This window comes from Dipodomys spectabilis, unplaced genomic scaffold, assembly GCF_019054845.1.
Source record: "Dipodomys spectabilis isolate Male_0828 unplaced genomic scaffold, ASM1905484v1 ptg000096l, whole genome shotgun sequence".
Classification (NCBI taxonomy): domain Eukaryota; kingdom Metazoa; phylum Chordata; class Mammalia; order Rodentia; family Heteromyidae; genus Dipodomys; species Dipodomys spectabilis.
The window spans coordinates 12,265,257-12,285,187 of NW_024870773.1; the positions used below are offsets into that span (position 1 = coordinate 12,265,257).

Genomic DNA, 19,931 nt, shown 5'->3' on the forward strand with positions numbered 1-19,931 from the left:
ATGGCTGCTTTTCTCTTGGAGCTCTCTGTCTTCATCAGGTGCATTGATACATGAATCATCTCACCTCTCACTGCCAAGGGAGCAAATGTGGACTCTGACAGGAGATGAAAAGCTGTCAGATAAAATGATAGCCTCATCAAAGAAAGGTCATCATGCTAATTTATCACCCTATTATGAATGAGTCTCTGCATTGAGGTTGGAATGTGGAGGATGACAGAGAAAACAATAAAGATGACATGTCTAGATTATGGTAACTTCGCTCTGATAATGAACCACAATCATTTAGAAAAGGAGTCCTCTGAAGTAGAAGAGACTTTAGAGGATCAGAGAGAGGAACTCATTACTGGTTCCAGGAAATCATGTCTTTGTCCTCCTAGGTCCGAGATGACTACTTGAGAGACAAAGTTTAATCCCAGTTGGGAGCTTGGAAATAATCTGCAGTGGGGATTAAGAGTGTGATATGATTGAGTCAGGAAACTAGGCAGGAATCACTGATGTGAAATATGTTCAGAGTGCAGAGACGGTTTGTGGAAGGTATCAATGGCTGCTCTGGAGGGCAAAATAGAGCGAGGAGGCTTGGCTGACTCCAGAGCGCACCGGAGACAATCTCATTTCATCCCTTCATTATTTGGGGTTCTACATTTTGCAAAATGTAACTGGTGCCTAAGGAGAAACAGTTGAAAAAGCATTTTTATGAAATCACTTGCACAGTTTACCCCATTAATTAACCTAAGATTGTTTTTCATGTATTTTATAATGTCACTAAATCTTTCTATGAGTCCCGAGAAGATGAAGTGTCACCATATAACGCTAAGATACAGCAACTAAGTGAATAGTCTTACAGTCATTTCCAGAATATTAACTTTAGAAGGTATTTGTTCACAGTGGTTTTTGTTAATTTTTTTTTAGCAGTACTGGAGTTTGAACTCAGGGCCTCCTGCTGTCTGGGCCAGAGCCCTACCACTTGAGTCATATTTCCAGTCTTGCTTTTAGCTGGTTATTCTAGCAGACTTTTCAGCCTGGACTGGGCTTGATCTGTGATCCTCCAGATTTCAGCCTCCTGAGTACTTCATATCACAGGTATGAGCTACTGACCCCTAGATTCCTTTAAAAAAATGTTTGACAGTACACTTCTATATCTTTCAAGAGATATTATATTTTGAGATAATTTGAGAGGTAACTTTGCTAATATTTTTGTTTAATTAGGATTTCTTTTACATATATCATAGTCCATATTAGTTATGATGGGCCATTGATCCAAGAATATGTTTCCCATTCATATTTAAAATTCATAGTAAATTGAAATATATCATCTTCTAAATTCGTGTGTGTGTGTGTGTGTTTGTGTGTATGTGTCTGTCTGTCTGTCTCTCCTGGGGCTTGAACTCGGGAACTGGGTGCTGTTCTTGAGCTTTAGTGCTCAAGGCTAGCTAGCACTCTACCACTTTGAGCTATAGCTCTATTTCAGCTTTGTGTTATTTAACTGGAGATAAAGAGTCTCACAGACTTTCCAGCCTGACAGCTTTGAACTTCAATTCTCAGATCTCAGCCTCTTGAGTAGCTAGGATTACAGAATTTTTTCCTAACTAGACTGTGGTAAATATATAAATTCTTCAAAAGCGTGTTTTTTTTTTTTTTTTTAGTGAAAGCAGGGGTTATACTGTGGGGGAGGGACATACAAAGCAACAAAGAAATAATCTTATAAATGCGTTAGAAACAAATGCATGAAAGAAAAAAACATTAAAATATATATCTAAGAGTTCATTTTCCTAAGATCACATTATCTGACCTTTTCTGCTTGACTCATACATATACTAGATATTGCAAATAAGGGAAACCATGGGACCTATGTTTCTTTGGGCTTGGCTTACTTCACTTAATAGAATTTTTTCCAAGTCTTTCCATTTCCTAACAAATGGGGCAATGTCATTCTTTCTGATGGAGGCATAGAATTCCATTGTGTATATATACCACATTTTCTTGATCCATTCATCTACTGAGGGGCATCTGGGTTGGTTTCATATCTTAGCTATGGTAAATAATGCTGCAATAAACATAGTTGTGCTGGTAGCTTTAGTGTGGTCTTGTTTGTAAACATTTGGGTAAACGCCCAAAGGTGGGATTGCTGGGTCATAGGGGAGCTCTATGTGGAGTCTTTTGAAGAACCTCCATACTGCTTTCCAAAGTGGTTGAACAAGTTTACAGTCCCACCAACAATGAAGTAAGGTTCCCTTTTGTCCACATCCTCTCCAGCATCTGTTGTTGTTAGAAAGCGTGGTTATTTAAAAATATATAAATTCAATTTGGTGGAAACATTTTTCAAAAACTTTTTTGATATAACCAAGATGACTCCCTTATGATTGAAAAGTCTGTTTGAGAATTTTGGGTACATGCAGATATACATATAAATGCCATACATATGTCACGCATGTGTGTTTGCGCCAGTGAATGCATGTGTAATTCAGTTTGTTTTCTTGAATTCCAAGTGATACTACTAATGCTTAAATAATAAGGTGTTGGAAGCTTAACAATGGAGGAGGGGGGCTCATGTCTATGATCCCAGGTACCCAGGAAGCTGAGATCTGCAGAACTGTGATTTCAAACCTGAATGGCCAGACACGTCTATGAGAGGCCATCTCCAAAATAACTAGCAAAAAAGTGAGGCTGGAGCTGTGGCTCAAGAAATAATGCATAGTTTTACTTGTACTGGCTTTTAGGAGAGAGCAAGCTTGTCTTTCTCTTGACAGTTTTGTCGCCCTCTCCTTATTGCACATCTTAGACCACATCTGACCGATGAGAAGAATTGCCAGGCTGTGCTAGGCTTCAGATCTTACAAGTCATGCATTACTACATGCATTCCATTCTGAGGAAACCTATGTTCCTTCCATAGTGCCCTTCTTTATTCTACATCAGATTTGTTGGGCATATAAAAATCTCAAATTACTATATGCTAATTCCATCAGAGTTTTATGCAGCTCATGTTTTCCAATGTTCTATGTCTTATTAAAGACAGCCAAAAAAAAAAGAAGGATTTTAAGAATTGGGGTGTGAAGCAATTTTCTGCTTCATAAAATGCAGTTAATGTCACCTTATGTTCGCAGAAACATTTTTAGCTGTGTAGATTTTGTATTTTTTTCCTTTGGATTTGCTTTTAATGAGACTGACTTTAATTCATACACACACACACACACACACACACACACACACACACACACACACACACAAAATAGAGCAAAAGTCATATAAGCATTCATGGAATATGTGGACAGATCTGAATCGCTACGTCATTTTCTCATCCAGCTCACTCATAGCCAGCCCACCACATCCCATGCCATTTTCTTGTTCATTTGCTATAATGGCTATATTATTTTGATCTGGGCCTTCATTTGTTATTTCTCGTTTTCTGCAAGTGATGCTCGCTAGAGTTATTTATTTATTTCCACTGTCACTGTTTGCTTCACTAAACCCATCCTGACCATAGACAACATTTTTTTTCCTAACTAGATTGTGGCAAATATATAGCATAGTTTCCTCCCTAATCAGCACATTTGTTATATTTCTTCCCTTTATTAGGCAAGCATCTGCAGTAAAGGGCCAGATAGTAAATATTCTGAGCTAGTGGACCATATGGTCTCTGTTACAGAAATTCCATCATGGAAGATAAATGGGTTAACCTAGAAATTCCAGCACTACCCTAAATGTTGAATATGCCAGTGCAGCAACAACTTAGACAGCAGCAAGGGCTGCAGGAAAATCCTAGTACCAGAAAGGCCTTTGGTAAGCGAGCATATAATTTATGATGCAAACATCCCACGTGCCAGTAGGCTCAAGCCTGTAACCCTAGCTACTCAGGAGGTTGCCATCTAAGGATCTTGATTCAAAAGCAGGCCAGGCAGGAAAGTCCATGAGTCTCTTATCTCCAATAAAATACTGAGAAAAAACTGGAAGTAGAACCATGACTCAAGTGGTAGAACGCTAGCCTAGAGCAAAAGAAGCTAGGGGACAGCATCTAGGTCCTGAGATTGGGGGGCGGGGATATGTCGAGGGGCAGAGAAGGAGAGAGGAAGAGAGAGAGAGGGAGAGAGAGAAAGAGAAAGAAAGAGAAGAGGCATTGACTGAATAGAATACAGGACTGAGGCTTGTATTCAGGGCCTGGGTACTCTCTCTGAGCTAGTTTGCTCAAGGCTCCAGCTCTACCACTTGAGCCACAGGTCCACTTTTGCTTTTTGGTGGTTAATTGGAGAGAAGTGTTTCACTGACTTTCCTGCCTGGGGTAGCTTCAAAACGTGATCTTTCTATCTCAGCCTCTTGAGTAGCTAGATTACAGCATGAGCCACAGGTGCCCAGCTTGATAAATTGGATTTGTACACTTCACAGACAATGGTGTACTCAACTCTAATTGCTTCTCAACATCATAGTCTGTTTTGTTTTTTTATTTTTTGGTTAGTCGTGTGGCTTGAAATCTGGGCTTGGGCGCTGTCCCTCAGCTCTTCAGCTCAAGGCTAGTGCTCTACCACTTGAGCCACAGCACCACTTCTGAGTGGTTTATTGGAGATAAAAGTCTCACTGACTTTTCCTGCCCGGCTGGCTTTGAACCTTGATCCTCAGATCTCAGCCTCTTGAATAGCTAGGATTACAGGGGTGAGCCACAGGCACCCAGATCATAGCCTTTTTACACAACTTTTCTCATATGTTTCTCTCTTATCCTGTGTGCTTTCTTGTTTGTTTTGTTACTTTACATAATCCTGTGGTGGTTCAGGAAGATGTTAAATGCTTGAAGTACTCTGAGCCCATTGTTTGAAAGAGTAGATCAAAGATGATCAGTTTTTTCCAGAGACAACTACACAGGTCTATGAGGGTCACACAGAAGTAAACTGATGTGCCAGCTACTGAGATGTGTGTAGAAAACACACAGCACAAGGTGAAATAATAGTAGTTTTCCCATAGAAAATAAAGTCTCCTCTATTGGATAAAATAATGCTTGCATGCTATTTTAACTAACTATTCACAAATGCATTTTTGTCTGTTTGCTTTACTTTGATTGGTCATGGAGCTTGAACTCAGCATTGTCCCTGAGCTTTTTCACTCAAGCCTGTGCTCCACCACTTTAAGCCACAATTTCCCTTCCAGTTTTCTGGTGATAAATTGGAGCTAAGAGTCTCACAGACTTTCCAGCTATGACTGGCTTTGAATCATGAAACTCAGATCTCAGCCTCCTGAGGATTACAAAAGTAAGCCACCTGCACCTGGCTTCATTTACTTAGTTTTCAAACCAGCATGACTAATACTTCTCCATGTGACTGTGAGGACTAGATAAAATAATAATGGAATTAATCGACTTTAGTGGCAGGAAAGGTGTTTCTGTGATGGCTAGCACAGAGTAAATCTAGAATAAAAGGTAGATATTATAAACATTTAAGAATCTCCTGGTCTAAGGCACTTGTACCCTTCAAGCAACCTTCCTCCCTTCCTTTCAAACCTCTTGTGCTTTTGGAGTAATAGCATCTGCAGTAGCCACCAAGGAAGAAAATTCAGACAATGATAAAATAGATCTGTGTGTTAGTGCAGTATGTGAGGGGAGGGGGTAGAAGGAATTCTGATCAGGGAACTCTTTCTTGCATGCTCACAAGGTATTATTTTAGGAATATAAAAATCTATGGTTTTTAAAGGAGATCCTAGCATTAGAGTTTTTTTTTTTTTCAGTCAAAGGCATGACTCATGAAGACAATAAGTCATTCTCCCTTGACAATAAATTGTCGTGGAAAGATTTCAAGAGCCAAGAGAAAAGAAAAAAGTAGCCTTGCTAAGAAGAAGAAAAACTAGGCTTTCCAAAGCCTACCAGTTCCTTTCTATAAAGGCTCAGGGAAAGAAGGCTGCAATGCTGAGCGTCATTCAATAACGTGCCTCATGGAATCATGAACCGGATTTGTCATTGTTTTATTTCTGATAATGTATACGAGGCTAGTCAGAGTGTCACACAATTATACAAAAAGATACATTTTAATGGAAGCACTATGTTCTTAGAACTAAATAAATCACGGATTATTACATGCTCTTCCAAATTACTAGATTTTTCACTTTTGCATGAATGAGAAATTTCCAGGCGTGTCATTTCCCTCCAAACTCTGGGAAGGCTGTGATAATAGATAAAACTGTGTCTCTAACATATTTATAAGATGATTTCTTTGTTGCTTTGTATGTCGCTCCCCCACAGTATAACCCCTGCTTTCATTGTATTTGATGTTGGTATAATTTGTGGAGGGGAAGGGCAAAAACAAATCTTTTAAATAGGGATACAGGTGGACCCATTGCAACAAGGAGATGTACAAGTAGTTATGTTGAAAAACGAACTTTACAACTTTGGCTGAGGTGGTGGGGGTGTGGGGGGGCAGGGGGTGGAGGGATGAGAGTTGGGAAGGGATGGGAAGGGGAAACAAAGGAGGAGGCAAGAATTCTTGATAAGAAATGTACTCATTACCTTGCCCATGTAATTGTAACCCCTCTGTATGGTATTTTCACAATAAAAATAAATAAAATAAAATAAAATAAAAACTGTGTCTCTGACCCAGGGTTTGATAGAAAATAAACTCTTAGCATTTAGAAAATATCTTGAAAATCTTGAGCTATATAATTCCCATCAAGAAATTATAATTGTTGCTGGGCATCGGTGACCCATGCCTACAATCCTAGCTAATAAGAAGGCTGAAATTTGTGGATTGTGGTTCAAAGCTAGCCTGGTCAGGAAAGTCTGTGAGCCTCTCATTTCCAATTAAGCACACAAAAAGATGGAAGTGGAGCTGTGGCCCAAGTGGTAGAGCACTAGTCTTGAGCAAATAGCTCAGGGACAGCACCCATTTCCAGAGTAAAAGTCTGAGGACCAGAGCACAAGAAAGAAAGAAAAAGAAGGAAGGAAGGAAGGAAGGAAGGAAGGAAGGAAGGAAGGAAGGAAGGAAGGAAGGAAGGAAGGAAGGAAGGAAGGTGTTTGTGGGGGGGAAAGAGATAAAGGAACAAAGGAAGAATGTATAAAAGGATGAATAAACCATCATGTCTTAACCTTGGGGATAAAAGTTAGCAGAGGGTAGAATATCAGAAACTATTTCATTAACTATGTTTTTCTAACTTTCCTGTATAAAGATAAAAAGAGCTAGCATAAATATTACTTCCTATTTTTAACATCTTTCTAGAGTTTAACATTAGATTTTCAGCAAAACAAATAATGGAACTATAAACTAGTTTTGTTAATATTGGAATTTACCACAGTACTGCCCTTTTCAACATAAGATTGTCAATGCACGGTTCACCCAGCATTCAACACTTATGTCAATATTTTTTAACAGGTAAACTGTGAACTTTGCTTTTTTGAAATAATGCTTGTAAGGATTATGTTTTTTGTTTCCTTATAGAACTTTGGGAATCTATGGTTTTTTATAAATCGAGCAAGAGCAATTTCATTCTTGGCTAATTAACTTTTAATTATTTCAGGGCAACTCATTATTACATTAGTGGCAGTAAGCTAAGGGAAAAGAACTACAATTTAGCACTAAAATGGTCAATTATTAGATTCTCTGTACATGTTGTTAGATCAATGTTAGTGAAGTCTAGTTTTCTAAATGACTACCATATATAATGAGTTGTTAAATAATTCTATAGCCTTTACCTTTGGTTTGTGAAATGGTGTTCACATGGAGATGCACACAGCATTTATTGACTAGAAAAATAAAAAACAACTCAAAAGGCCTGCGTATTTCAAGGTGGGACCTCGTTATTCAGAGTCTGGCTCAAACAGCTGTATCTTTAGAATTTGGAGAAAAGAATATCACTTCTATTCCTTATACATATCCCTACTTAAAGTCTGGCAGGTGGCCAAAGGAGACAAGACACTAAAATGGGTAATAAGAAGACTGAGAGAAAAAAGGTACTGTGGAATAGAAAGAAAAGAACCAAAAAGAATGACGTGCATTTTATATCCACAAAAAGCTAGTGAATCAGATGCTGTCTTCCCAGAAGAAAAATGTACAGATTGAACATACAGCTTCTGAGAAACTTGCCTTTGAATTTCTGATAATTGACCTTAGAGTTTCCTAATATACTTTAAATTTGTTTTCTTTCTTCTTCTTGAAAATATTAGTTTCTTTGCTTATTGATTGATTGGTGGTAGGAAGTGATATGCAGGTAAAAGTTTAAACTGAAGGAAATATGATAAAATGGTAATATTTCAATTTTGAAGTGAGGAAGGGAACCCACTTACTAATATGCTATCTGCTCAGAAGTTTTTCTATATTTAATGTTCTTTAAAACACAAAAAAGAATCAGCAAGCTTTTGTTAAAGATAGGCTTAGAAAACTCAAAGGCAGAGAAAAAGAATTTTACTTGAAACAATGTCCATTTTTGGAAGACAGGTGTTTATGCTGTATTTTTTGGACAAGATAACTAGCAGATATTTTATGATTTTTTTATTTGAAAATTGATAAGACAAATTATGAAATGTCTTGAACTAGAATGACTTCAAAATTCAATTTACTACTTGTAGATACTGCAACTCAAAGATAGTTACCAAGGTTGTACAAATTTTCTAGAAGTACCTTAATTCCCTTAGGACCCTAAATTACCATTTTAGTAGCTAATATTTTTTAAAAAAATAGAATTAAAACTTTTAATGTATTTAACAGCAAATATTTTTAGATATTTACAGAGATTTTAAACTGCAATACTTATAAATTTCAGTTGTATTGATAACTGTAGCTATATATCTTTGGCAAGTCACTGCAGTCCCAGGTCAAACATGAGTTTCTACTGTGTTGTTTTCAGACCATCTCAGAATCCCCTGCAGATGACATACTTCCTACCAAAGACAAAATGTGTTTCTTAGAGTTATAAAAAGATTCATGTCAGGCACGGATGACTCATGCCTGTAATCCTTGCTACTTAAGATGCTGAGACTTGAGGATTCTGGTTCAATGCCAGCCCCAGGAAGAAAAGTCCATGGGACTCTTATCTCTACTTAACCACCAAAAAGCCAGGGGTGGAGCTGTGGCTCAAGTGGTATAGTGCTAATCTTTAGCAAAAAGCTCAGGGACAGTGCTCAGGCCCTAAATTCAAGCCCCAGGACCAACACACACACACACACACACACACACACACACACCACAGAAAGAAAGGAGAAAGAAAGAAAGATTTATATCTTATATTTTAAGCCTAGCAATCAATTTATACATTGACAATCATAATGTTTTTGGCTATGTATTCCTATTCAACAATTTTATAAGGATATAGTGATTTCAACTTGAAGGAGAATTAACCTAGAACATAAAATTATTGACCTTAGAACATGGATCATTCATGCTTCTGATCCAGGCCTTGGTGGCTCATGCCTGTAATCCTAGATACTTAGGATGCTAAGACCTGAGGATTTCGGTTCAAAGCTGGCCTCAGGGGAAAAAAAAGTCCATGAGACTCTTATCTCCAATTAACCACCAGAAAACCTGAAGTGAAACTGTGACCCAAAGTGACTGAGCAGTATCCTTGAGTAAAAGGAACTCAGGGACAGCATCCAAGCCCGAGTTCAAACTCCATAACCCATGACAAAAAAAAAAAAAAAGTTTTGAAACACTTCCATATAAACTTTAGTGTCCTTGCAATGTGAACCTTATCTTATCCTAAAGCATTAAAATAAGCTGATGGTGGTAGAAATTCTCCAAGTCTCCTTGATTTTTAAAATTTTTCTATTTACTAGGTTTAGCATTCACACCCAATCAGAAATCCTAAATGCTCCTCTATGTGAATCATACAAATATATCCTCAATGAACTACATGTAAAATGAACAGAGGCCATAATGTCAAAAGGGTTCTGGGATATATGGCTTTTTCCAGGATGTAAAAGGTATAATTGAACAAACACAATTATACTAATTCTAGCTACTGATTTATTTTGGGTCATAAATTGCATTTTGAGTCATTGACTCCAATGGTATCTGACTTGCCATTCAACCACTTGTCATTCAACCATTGTATTTCTGATTCCCTAATTTTAATCTTAAAATCTTGAATTAAATTAACCTTATAACTAAACTACCTTGTCATCCCCCAAAGAATGACAGTAGAGGTGCTCCTTGCTTGAGGGTTATATTCTGAGGTGAATAAAAAGGTGAAAATCAAACTTAAAGTACACTGCATATTCTTTAGTATAATAATCCTCAGAAGCACACTATATCTTTTAATAGTCTATTCTTCCTGCAGGAGCACAATGTGTTTCTTAATATTGTTCATCCTGAATTGTCCCAGAGGACTGGGGGTGGGTGGGTCTTTGACTGACCTTAGATGAAATTGATGGCTTACTTAGACCCAGCTGCTTAGTATGGAAAATAGCCACTATTCCTTTGATAGTGAATATTTGGTAGATCCAATGCTATAAGTATAATTAAGAGTCACATGGAACAGGGTACCAGTGGCTCATGCCCGTAATAAGGATGTTGCCATCTGAGGATTTTAGTATGAAGCCAGCTGAGGAAGAACAGTCTTCTATATTCTAGCTCCAGTTAATCAGCATAAAAACAAGGCTGGAGGCATAGTGCAAATGGTAAGTGTTAAAGGAACAAGAAAAGCTTAGCAACCTGAGACCTGAGTTCAAGCAAGAAGAGAATATATTCACCAGTGCCTGTCTCCCTGGAACTCTACTTAAATGTTTTCTCTGTCCCTCTCTCTGTCTCTGCCTCTCTCTGTCTCTTTCTCTCAGTTTGAGCTTATTTTCTCTAAGGTAAATAATAATTCATAATGAATTACTGGTTAGATTTATTGGTCTTATATATTTTCACAAATTTTAAATATCTGACATGTTATTCATCCATCTTTTAAATCTAACAGATCATGCATCACTATCCAAGTTTTGTTTGTAAATTTCTGGCTTACTAAGCTAACTACCCAGATCCAAGAGACCTGTGACTTTGATTAATCCTTGATTTCTGTTACAACTGCTTCAATGTATATATGACTGATATACGGAAAGTATTCCACACTGTCAAATAAAACCATATTTTAGTCCTCACAAAATGTATGAAAAAATATGCCATTGGTTACTACACAGCCATAAAGAAAAATGAAATGACATCATAGTCAGGAAAATAGACGGAAGCAGAGACTGTAATGGTGAGACAAGTATAAAAAGCCAAATGTCACATTTTCACTTCTTTATACAAACTAGACCTACACGTGTGCACACACATATACACACACACACATTCATGAATATGAACGTTCTTTTCTTGAATGTTTATACACACATACAGTCAAAATATATTTCGAATTAAAAAATTTGCTCTTTTGAGATGATGACTGATCAACCTTTTAAATCTTTAAAGGGCAAGGTTATTTTAAAATGATACAATGATTAAATCTATTGTTATTCTTGTCAGCTCTGCAAATTTTCATTGTTCATCTCCCTTACCATAATTTATCACAACTAATTCGATGTACTCTGTATTTATTTGCTTCACATCTACCTCCTTATACTAAAAGTTTATGTTCCATTAGATATATAAATGTGTATCTCTTCTTTATCACTGAATGTACTTAGGAATCATAACTTAAACGGAGACATTTAAACTTTGTTATTGTAGGAACAGAGAAGAAGCAAAATGATTTGGATTTTGTCAATTTACAGTCATGAAAAATGGCTCAGAAAGAAAATGAAACTGGGAACGATCGAGGGAAGGGGAGATATTGTCCAAAAAGAAATGTATTCTTTATCTGACTTATGTAACTGTTACCCTTCTGTACATCACATTTATAATAACAATAAAATTAAAAAAGAAAAACAGAAAGGAGCCACGTATTTTAAGTACTTTCACTCCTAGATCTCCATGTTCTTTTTTTAAAATACATTTTTTGTTGTAAAAATACTGTACAGAGGGATTACAGTTACATGAGAAAACTAATGAGTATAGTTCCTATCAAGCATTGTTACCTCCTCCTTTTTTTTCCTTACCATCCCTTCCCTCCCACCTCCACAACTACACTCTCCCCGCCCACCCCACCCCCATCTAAATTCTAAAGTTCGTTTTTCAACATAGTGTTTTGTACATCTCATTGTTACAATGGGTCAGCCTGTATCCCTATTTAAGCATTTTGTTTTTTCCCTTCCCCTCCCCAAATTAGAGAAGTGTATATGCAAGATGCAGGGCACTGACATCAAATACAGTGAAAACAGGGGTTGTACCATGGGGGATGAACATACAAAAAAACAAAAAAAAATCACATTGTACATTACGTTTCCTTCTATGTTCTTATAAATCTTCTTAGATCTTGGGTAAGCCACTGAAAACTTTTGTCATAATTTTTGCCACCTGAAAACTGGAATTAAAGGAAATAAACAAACCAATTAAAGTTATCTTATCTTTTTAGAGGAAGCCCAATTTGAGAGTTCAGTAATCACTAGCAACCGATTACCATTCAGGAACATATGGGTACAAGGAGTAAGTTTGAATGGTATGAGAACAAAACTCCAAGGGACAATTTTATACTACTGAGGAGAAGAATTCTCTAGATTAGTTTAGTGAGTTTTTCTCTTTCTTTCTTTTCATAAAAGTTGTAAAGTCTAGGGATATATCTTGGGCAGCAAACCAAAGTGTGGAAGCTCATAGGCCTAAAGAGAAATTAATATTGGGCAATGGGGAAATTATTTTGAACAAAAGTGCAACCACCCATAGTTAAATCAATCAGTTAAACAGACTTTTTCGATATGGATGTAACCAGATTGCTAAGGAGTTAAAACTAAACCCAAGATTTTAATCAGAGTTGAGTATTCAACAAAACACCTAACAGTAATATAAAGAAAACGTGTATTTTTTAGTGGTGGACTGTGGTGCATTTCTATTAACAACCTTGTCTACCAATTGCATAATAACTATGCCTCATTAATATACAGAAGTTTTAGGCATCTTGAGATTCTCCTCTAGATGCTTTATATCCTCCCTTATAAATCACCTCTTGCTGTGCACTGGTGGCTCACGCCTGTAATCCTAGCTACTCAGGAGGCTAAGATTAGAGGATAGTGTTTCAAAGCCAGCCAAGGCAGCAAACTCCCAGAGACTCATCTCCAATTAACCACTCAAAAACCAGAGGTGTAACTAAGCTCAAAGTGGTAGAGCACTAGCCTTGAGCAAAACAAAACAAAACCACACAAAACAGCACAGAGACAGCGCCCAGGCCCTGAGTTCAAGCCCCACAACCGACAAACAAATCACATCTCTTTCTTGTAGAATCTTCTATAAGAAGCTTTATTTATTTTCCTGGAGTATGTCTACCATTTTGCAGAAAACAGTGAAGGTTAGCTTGTTTGGTGCGCTTACAGCCTGTCAGGTTTAAGACAGAACAAGTAGGCTATTAAGACTAAAACCTGGGAGTTAATTTTCAAATGTTAACACTTAAGAGTTCCCAAAACTGGAGCAAAGAGCTCCAATCACCCCAGTTTTCTCTGTTGAAAAGATGTTGTTAGACACAATATCTAAAAAAATCCCTTGGTACAATAATTTAGCTGAGAAATCTCTCAGTATAAAGTACATGTTAACAGTAGAGCAGATTTCAACTGGTGGTTATGTTTGATCACCAACCCTCCTTGTTTAAAGGTTTTACACATATATTTCAATTGAAATTGTAGATTAAACCAATGGTCAGTGGTAGAGAGGCTCCTAGATGAAGCTTCAAAGCTTTAATTTATCAGAATATTATTTCTTTCAAGAATTGTTTAATGATAATATGGCTAAGATAATCAGTAGGTGGTGGTTTCCTCTGCACTTTTGTGCCTTTATACTGAAACATCTCTTATCCAGAAAACCCTTTATTTCCAGAAAAGAGAATCATAATTCTTTCATTTGAAATCCAATCAGGATTTATTCATTCTCCTACTTTCCTGCAAATAATGTAAGTTGTTTATGCCATGAAGTCATAAGGATAAATCATACATTTATTTGCTTTTGACCAAATTAGAGCCTGACAATGGAGATAGACAAATGAGGAAACATCTGGAAACTCTATGCTAAAGGCTGATGACTGTTTGCCTAGGATAGTGACCAATGAATAAACTTGATCTTGAACTAGATATGAAGAAAGAAAATCAGTGTCTTCCACTTAGTTATTTTGAGCATTTCTAGTTTCAGAGGCTATAACTCCTTAAGTACCTATGTGAAAATGCCAACTCTTTAGATTCCTCACATTTATAACTATAGGCTTTTGGATAACTTTGGATAAGCATGTATTAATATTCATGGAATCATAGCAAAATCTAAAACACTATCAGCCTTTGATTTTATAGCTGAGTTAAAATCGACTCTGAAAAATTCTATCTGCTTGCCTGCCTTGTCACTATGTGAGATTCATTTCCCAAAAGAAATCACTGCACCAACATGTACCATTGTACACAGAACTGAGGTGTTCATGAAAAAATTGTTCTAGACACAATACTGTACTAGCCACAATACTCACAAAGTTAGTAAGTTAAAATTGTGTCCAACCGCTTGTTATCAACCAACTGACTTTCTACTTTTAATCATTCAAGGACATTTCAAGCATTCCCAAACATGCTTTTACCGTGGCAGCAGTTGTGCATTCGTGCAGAGTGAGACACAGATGCCTGTAGCTGGTGGCAGTAACATTTGCTAACTAATAACATAGTACTTAGTTTTCCACCTGGGAAGAGAAGCTGACTTTTCGTAGACTCTGAAGGTGAGAAGAGAATTTATTCCCAAACAGGGTATATATAATCCCACAAAAGAAGGCTTGGGACTATGTTGATATGCTTAACTGCTGTGTTCCAGGTGCCTAAGACATAATAAATGTGCACAAAGGCTGAGAAAACCACAAACTATATTGAAAAGTCTTTATCTTGTATATCCACCATGCTAAGGAAACAAGCAGGTATCTGGGAAGCAAGTCTTCCTCTGCATGGGCTCAGGTTCCTTGAATTTCTGCAAGTGTTTTGTAGAACTGTGCTCATTCATCATTGGAAGCATAAGCAATCTGCTCCCTCTCATCCTGTACCTCCCATATCAGGGTAATCTCTGACAAGCTCAAGGGACTAAACCATCTTTTTTACTGATGTGAAAAGAAATCAATGTTTCTGAGACCAGCAAGTCTGCAGTTTGTTTCAAGTTCAGTTACAGCTTGAGACCAAACCGTATGTGTGTTCTATTAAAGTAGTGTGAGCTTCAGAATTACTTCACTAATCTTGAGTAGTTTTCTTGTTAATATTGTATACAAGTTTACTGAGAGTATGAATTTATCATAACCCAGGCTTTGGAAAACATATACCAAACCATACTTTCCCCAAAGTGTAGAATGAAACCATCAATTTATAGACATAAAATTGCACCAAGAATGAATGTTAAAATGCAGAGAATTAAAAAACATATGTCAGAAGCTGGGTGCTGGTGGCTTATGCTTATAATCCTCACTAATCAGAGGCTGAGATTGGAGGTTAGCGGTTTGATCATAGTTCGAAGCCAGCCCAGGCAGGAAAGTCTGTGAGACTGTTCCACAAAAAAGCCAGAAGTGGAGCTGTGGTAGAGCAGTAGTCAAGAGCAAATAAAGCTCAAGGACAGCATCCAGGCCCAGACCCAGGTGTCCATTCCAGCACACACACACACACACACACACCCCAACACACACACACACACACACACACACACACACACACACACACACACACACACACACACACACACACACACCCCAAAAATATATGTCAGATAACTCTCTTACTGAGTATGAAGATGGTTAGCACTTTCAGGCACTTCAAGGAATAGCCTAAAATCCCCATATTTGATCTTTGTGTGTGTGTTTTAGTCATAGAATATCTATATTTTACATGTACACATTTACTAATGAAATAAGAATTTGTCCTCTTAACATACATTTAAAATTCAAGGAGAGGATAGTTACCAGTAGCTCATAACTGTAATCCTAGCTACTCAGGAGGCTGAGGCAGAAAGTCCCCATGAGACTCTTATCTCCAATTAACCACTCAAAACCTGGAAGTGGAGCTATGGCTCAAAGTGGTGGAGCTTCATGCAAGAGTTCAGGGACAATGCCTAGGCCCTGAGTTCAAACCTCTCAACCAAATGCCCTCCCCACAAATAACAAACCCCTCCCCTATAAAATTCAATGAGAGAGTAGAGGCAACAAATCGTAATAAAATAAAATAAAATAAAATTTGAATCAGCCTTGATGGTGTTGAATCTGTAATCCTAGGGCTCCAGAAGCAGAGGTAGGGGGAGGATAAGGCTAAATAGTAGGTTCCAGGCCAGCATAGGCTAATATATAATAATTATTTCTTACCTTTGAAGTTTACTGCACCAACTGCAATTGAAGCCAATCTGAGAGGATACACAGGAGTCACAACCATTGAACTGCAGGCATGCTAGGAAATAGGAGAAAATAGATTCACCACCAAAAATTGACAGAATGGAAGGGGGAAAAAATAACTGTTTTAACTTGCTCATCCCTATGCACATTCAGGATCAAGCTATCCATGCATGGCAAGCATTCTAATTATATAGTTAACACAATAATCATGAAACAAGTTTATCATCAAACTTGACAATCATCCCCCTCAACAACTGTTCAAATATTGGCTTACTGGGTAGTGGGGTCATCTCTACTGCAGAGACATTTGTGATTCTTGACATTTGTAGTTCTACTCGGTGGTACTCGTAAATTGTTCTTCTTCGAACATCTGCACAAACAAATTCAGAAAGAAAATAAAATCAGTTTTTCATATTTCCCCACATATAAAATGATAGCATTTTAGTAATAGGTGGAGAATTATATACTTTTTTTTACCTGATACTAAAATAATGCTTCAGCCTAGGAAGAGACTGTACAAAAATCCCCTGAAAAACGTGTACACAGAAGTCTTTCTAATTCATGAAGATGTAAACACTGACTATGTGTGAGATTTCTTGCTGATTGAGCCAGTCCAATTTTTGGTTATCCAGAGAATGCCAATGGTGTTTTCTTGGTGGATTTATGTATTTTGAAAAGTTTAGACATATGAAATAATAAAAAAGATGCCATAATTTCTCCCAAGTTAAAGATCAAAGTGAAATATTTTTTAAGAGATGGGCAGTAATTATAAAATTTCACAGTCTAAAGTTAATGCCAGAATGGCATTTTGATGCCTGTAATAGTTAAAATACTATTCTTAAATATAAGTCAAAAAAGATAAAAAGAATTAAAGTCAAAACAAAGAGTTTCAAATAGAAAAATAAAAGTGTCAAATTATACCTTCTTGCTAATGATACAATCCTATCCATAAAAGGCCCTGGATATTCCACCAAAAAGCACCTAGATCTAATAAACACTCGGACCAATGTAGCAGAATATAAAATCAACATACAAGTATCAGTAGCTTTTCTGTATAATAATAATGAATAGGCTGAAAAAGAAATCAGGAAAACAATTCTATTCACAAGAGCTTCAATAAAAACTAAAATAAATACCTAATTATAAACTTAATCAAGAATGCAAATGGAAAAGACTTCTACATTGAAAACAATCAGATCTTGAAGACTCAAACTGAAGAAGCCATGAGAGGTTCGAAAGACTGCCCATATTCATAAGTTGGTAGAATTAACATTGTGAAAATGGCTCTACTTACCAAAAGCAATCTATAAATTCAGTGCAATACCCTTCAAAATCCCAATGCCACTCTTGGCAAAAATACAAATATCAACCCAAAAATTCACGTGGAAGTTTCAATGACTCCAAATAGTAAAAGAAATCTTGAGCACAAAGAGAAATGCTGAAGGTTTCACAGCACTGGACTTCAAGTTGGAGCCACAGTCCTAGAGACAACATGGAACTTGTACGAACATGACTTGAACACCGATGGAAGACCCAGAAATCAAATAAAAGCTGCAGTCATCTAAATTTTGATAAAAAAATGTACCACCTTTTACAAACTCTTAAGGCAAACAAGATGATTTGTCTGAATAAGGCAAGTTTCTAATATGGAGTTTTTCCATGCCTTATGTTGAGCAATTTAATTTTCAGAAGTAAAGAGATAATATGGCCTGGCCATAAAGACCACTGGATCATAAAGACCACCCATCATCTTCATCATTTCATGTTATCTTTTGCAAATTCAACTACTGATACTGACTGGGAAGCCTCTGATAGTTAAATACTGTCCATAGGTATGGAGCAAAGAGAAAGGGGACCTTTTTCTCCAGGCCGGCTCTATCGCCTGCTCAGGCACCTCCAAATACTGGGAGGAACATAACAAGACCAAAGCTAATGAGAATGTTTTTTGTTTGGTGCCTTGCCAATCAATGACAGCTTCCAAATGGTCCTTTCTGTATTATGTCAGAGACACCTCTGTCAAAAACAAGTCATTAGGAATTTATTCACTGGTTGGCATCGTCAAATGGTAGAAACCTTCATTTGACTCCAGAAATTATTTAATTCATGAATCTGCTTCAAAAAACATTAAGGCAAAATGATATTAAATAGAATCTTGCTGAGATGTTAAATAGAATCTTACAATTTTAGCAAAGCCACATTAACTACAAAACTTATCTGTGATGAGCTTTTAGACACTAACAAAAATAATGAACAAAGTAATACATAGAGGAAACGTACCTTAAGGATCTATTTTTCTATTCTCATATTTTTAAATCTCTTAATAGTTTATTAGCATAGCAAATAAAAGGTTCACTAATATTTCCCTATTTATGTTGTCAGTACCTAATGACTGACCCCAAATGGTTCAGCTTTATTTTCTAGTTCAAATAGAGCACAGCTCACAGCACTATTTATTGAATCCCTTTAATGTAAATAGCACAGGTTGCATAACTACAATAAACAAGGTTTATTCCCAGCATGAAGACTCAGGAATAATAAGAGGCTTCAGATTAAAAAAAAAGACACTATCATAGCAGTTACAAACTTCCACACAAAGAAGCTGGGCAGCAACAGAATTAGCTCATTGAGGTTATTAAGGAAAACATCTAGAAATAAAAAATGCATGTGCTCCAAACTTTATTTCTAACGCCACTTGTCATTCTATGCCTATTAACTGGTAATATAATTATACCTTAGATAATGCACCAAAAACCATGGGTGATCATGAAAAGTAAATCCAAATCTCTCTGACTGCTTATCTCATCATTCTCTGACTGCTTGCAAAATTTGAAGTTGCGGCTAAAATCTAAATGGTCAAATTTACTCGGGCTCAGTATTTGAAGGGAGTTGGACATGTGGCCCAGAACAATATTCGCACCTTACCAGCAGAACAATTGGCACCCTGCCATCCTTCTCCTTGTGTGTATGTAGATTAACTAATGGATCGCAAAAGCTACATCTCCTGGCTTTGTTTTGTCATCACTTTGCCCAAGAAGAGAAGCAGCCCCAGTGTTGGTATAGCAAGTCAACATGGTGGCCCAGTGGCCTCCTGTCACTTGACTGTAGACCTGTGACCAACATCATGGCTCCTTCTGCCCAGAAAATATAACACCCTGCTCCCAAAACATGAGAAAAGGTTTTAGTACACATTTGCAACATCAACAAATCTCATGTCAGTTCATTATATTTAATGTCCTTAATTATTTTTTTCTGAAAGAAGGAAGTTGTGACTTCATTAAATAAAATCTAGTGAAATCAGGTAAGAGTTCAACATTTTAAAATCAGAGTGTTTTATCAATTATAAATCACAACAAAAATACAACCAACAAGAAAGAAAATATTAGATATGTAGAGATACATCAGTCAGATGTTTAGTCCTCAGCTGGAGCGAATCCTTGTATTACTTAAAAAGAATAAACTTATTGTAGTAAAATTCAATGAGAAAAAACTAAATTCTTATAAATGTAGACAGGCAGTACTGGTGAAAAACAGAAACATTCTGTGAAGTAAAAAAGTGTGAGTCACAACAGAAATGTTCA

The 19,931-nt window shown here is 36.8% G+C and overlaps 1 protein-coding gene across 1 annotated transcript in view; it reads right to left on the reverse strand.

Moving 5' to 3' along the window:
- The window catches only part of Plxdc2 (plexin domain containing 2), a 388,918-nt gene that overhangs the window by 62,858 nt on the left and 306,129 nt on the right, over positions 1 to 19,931 (reverse strand). Inside the window, exons 8-9 of the mRNA XM_042685982.1 lie at positions 16,628 to 16,723; positions 16,327 to 16,408 (exon numbers count right to left, since the gene is read on the reverse strand). Of these exons, the coding sequence (XP_042541916.1) occupies positions 16,327 to 16,408; positions 16,628 to 16,723 (178 nt within the window). The remainder of the gene's footprint in view (positions 1 to 16,326; positions 16,409 to 16,627; positions 16,724 to 19,931) is intronic.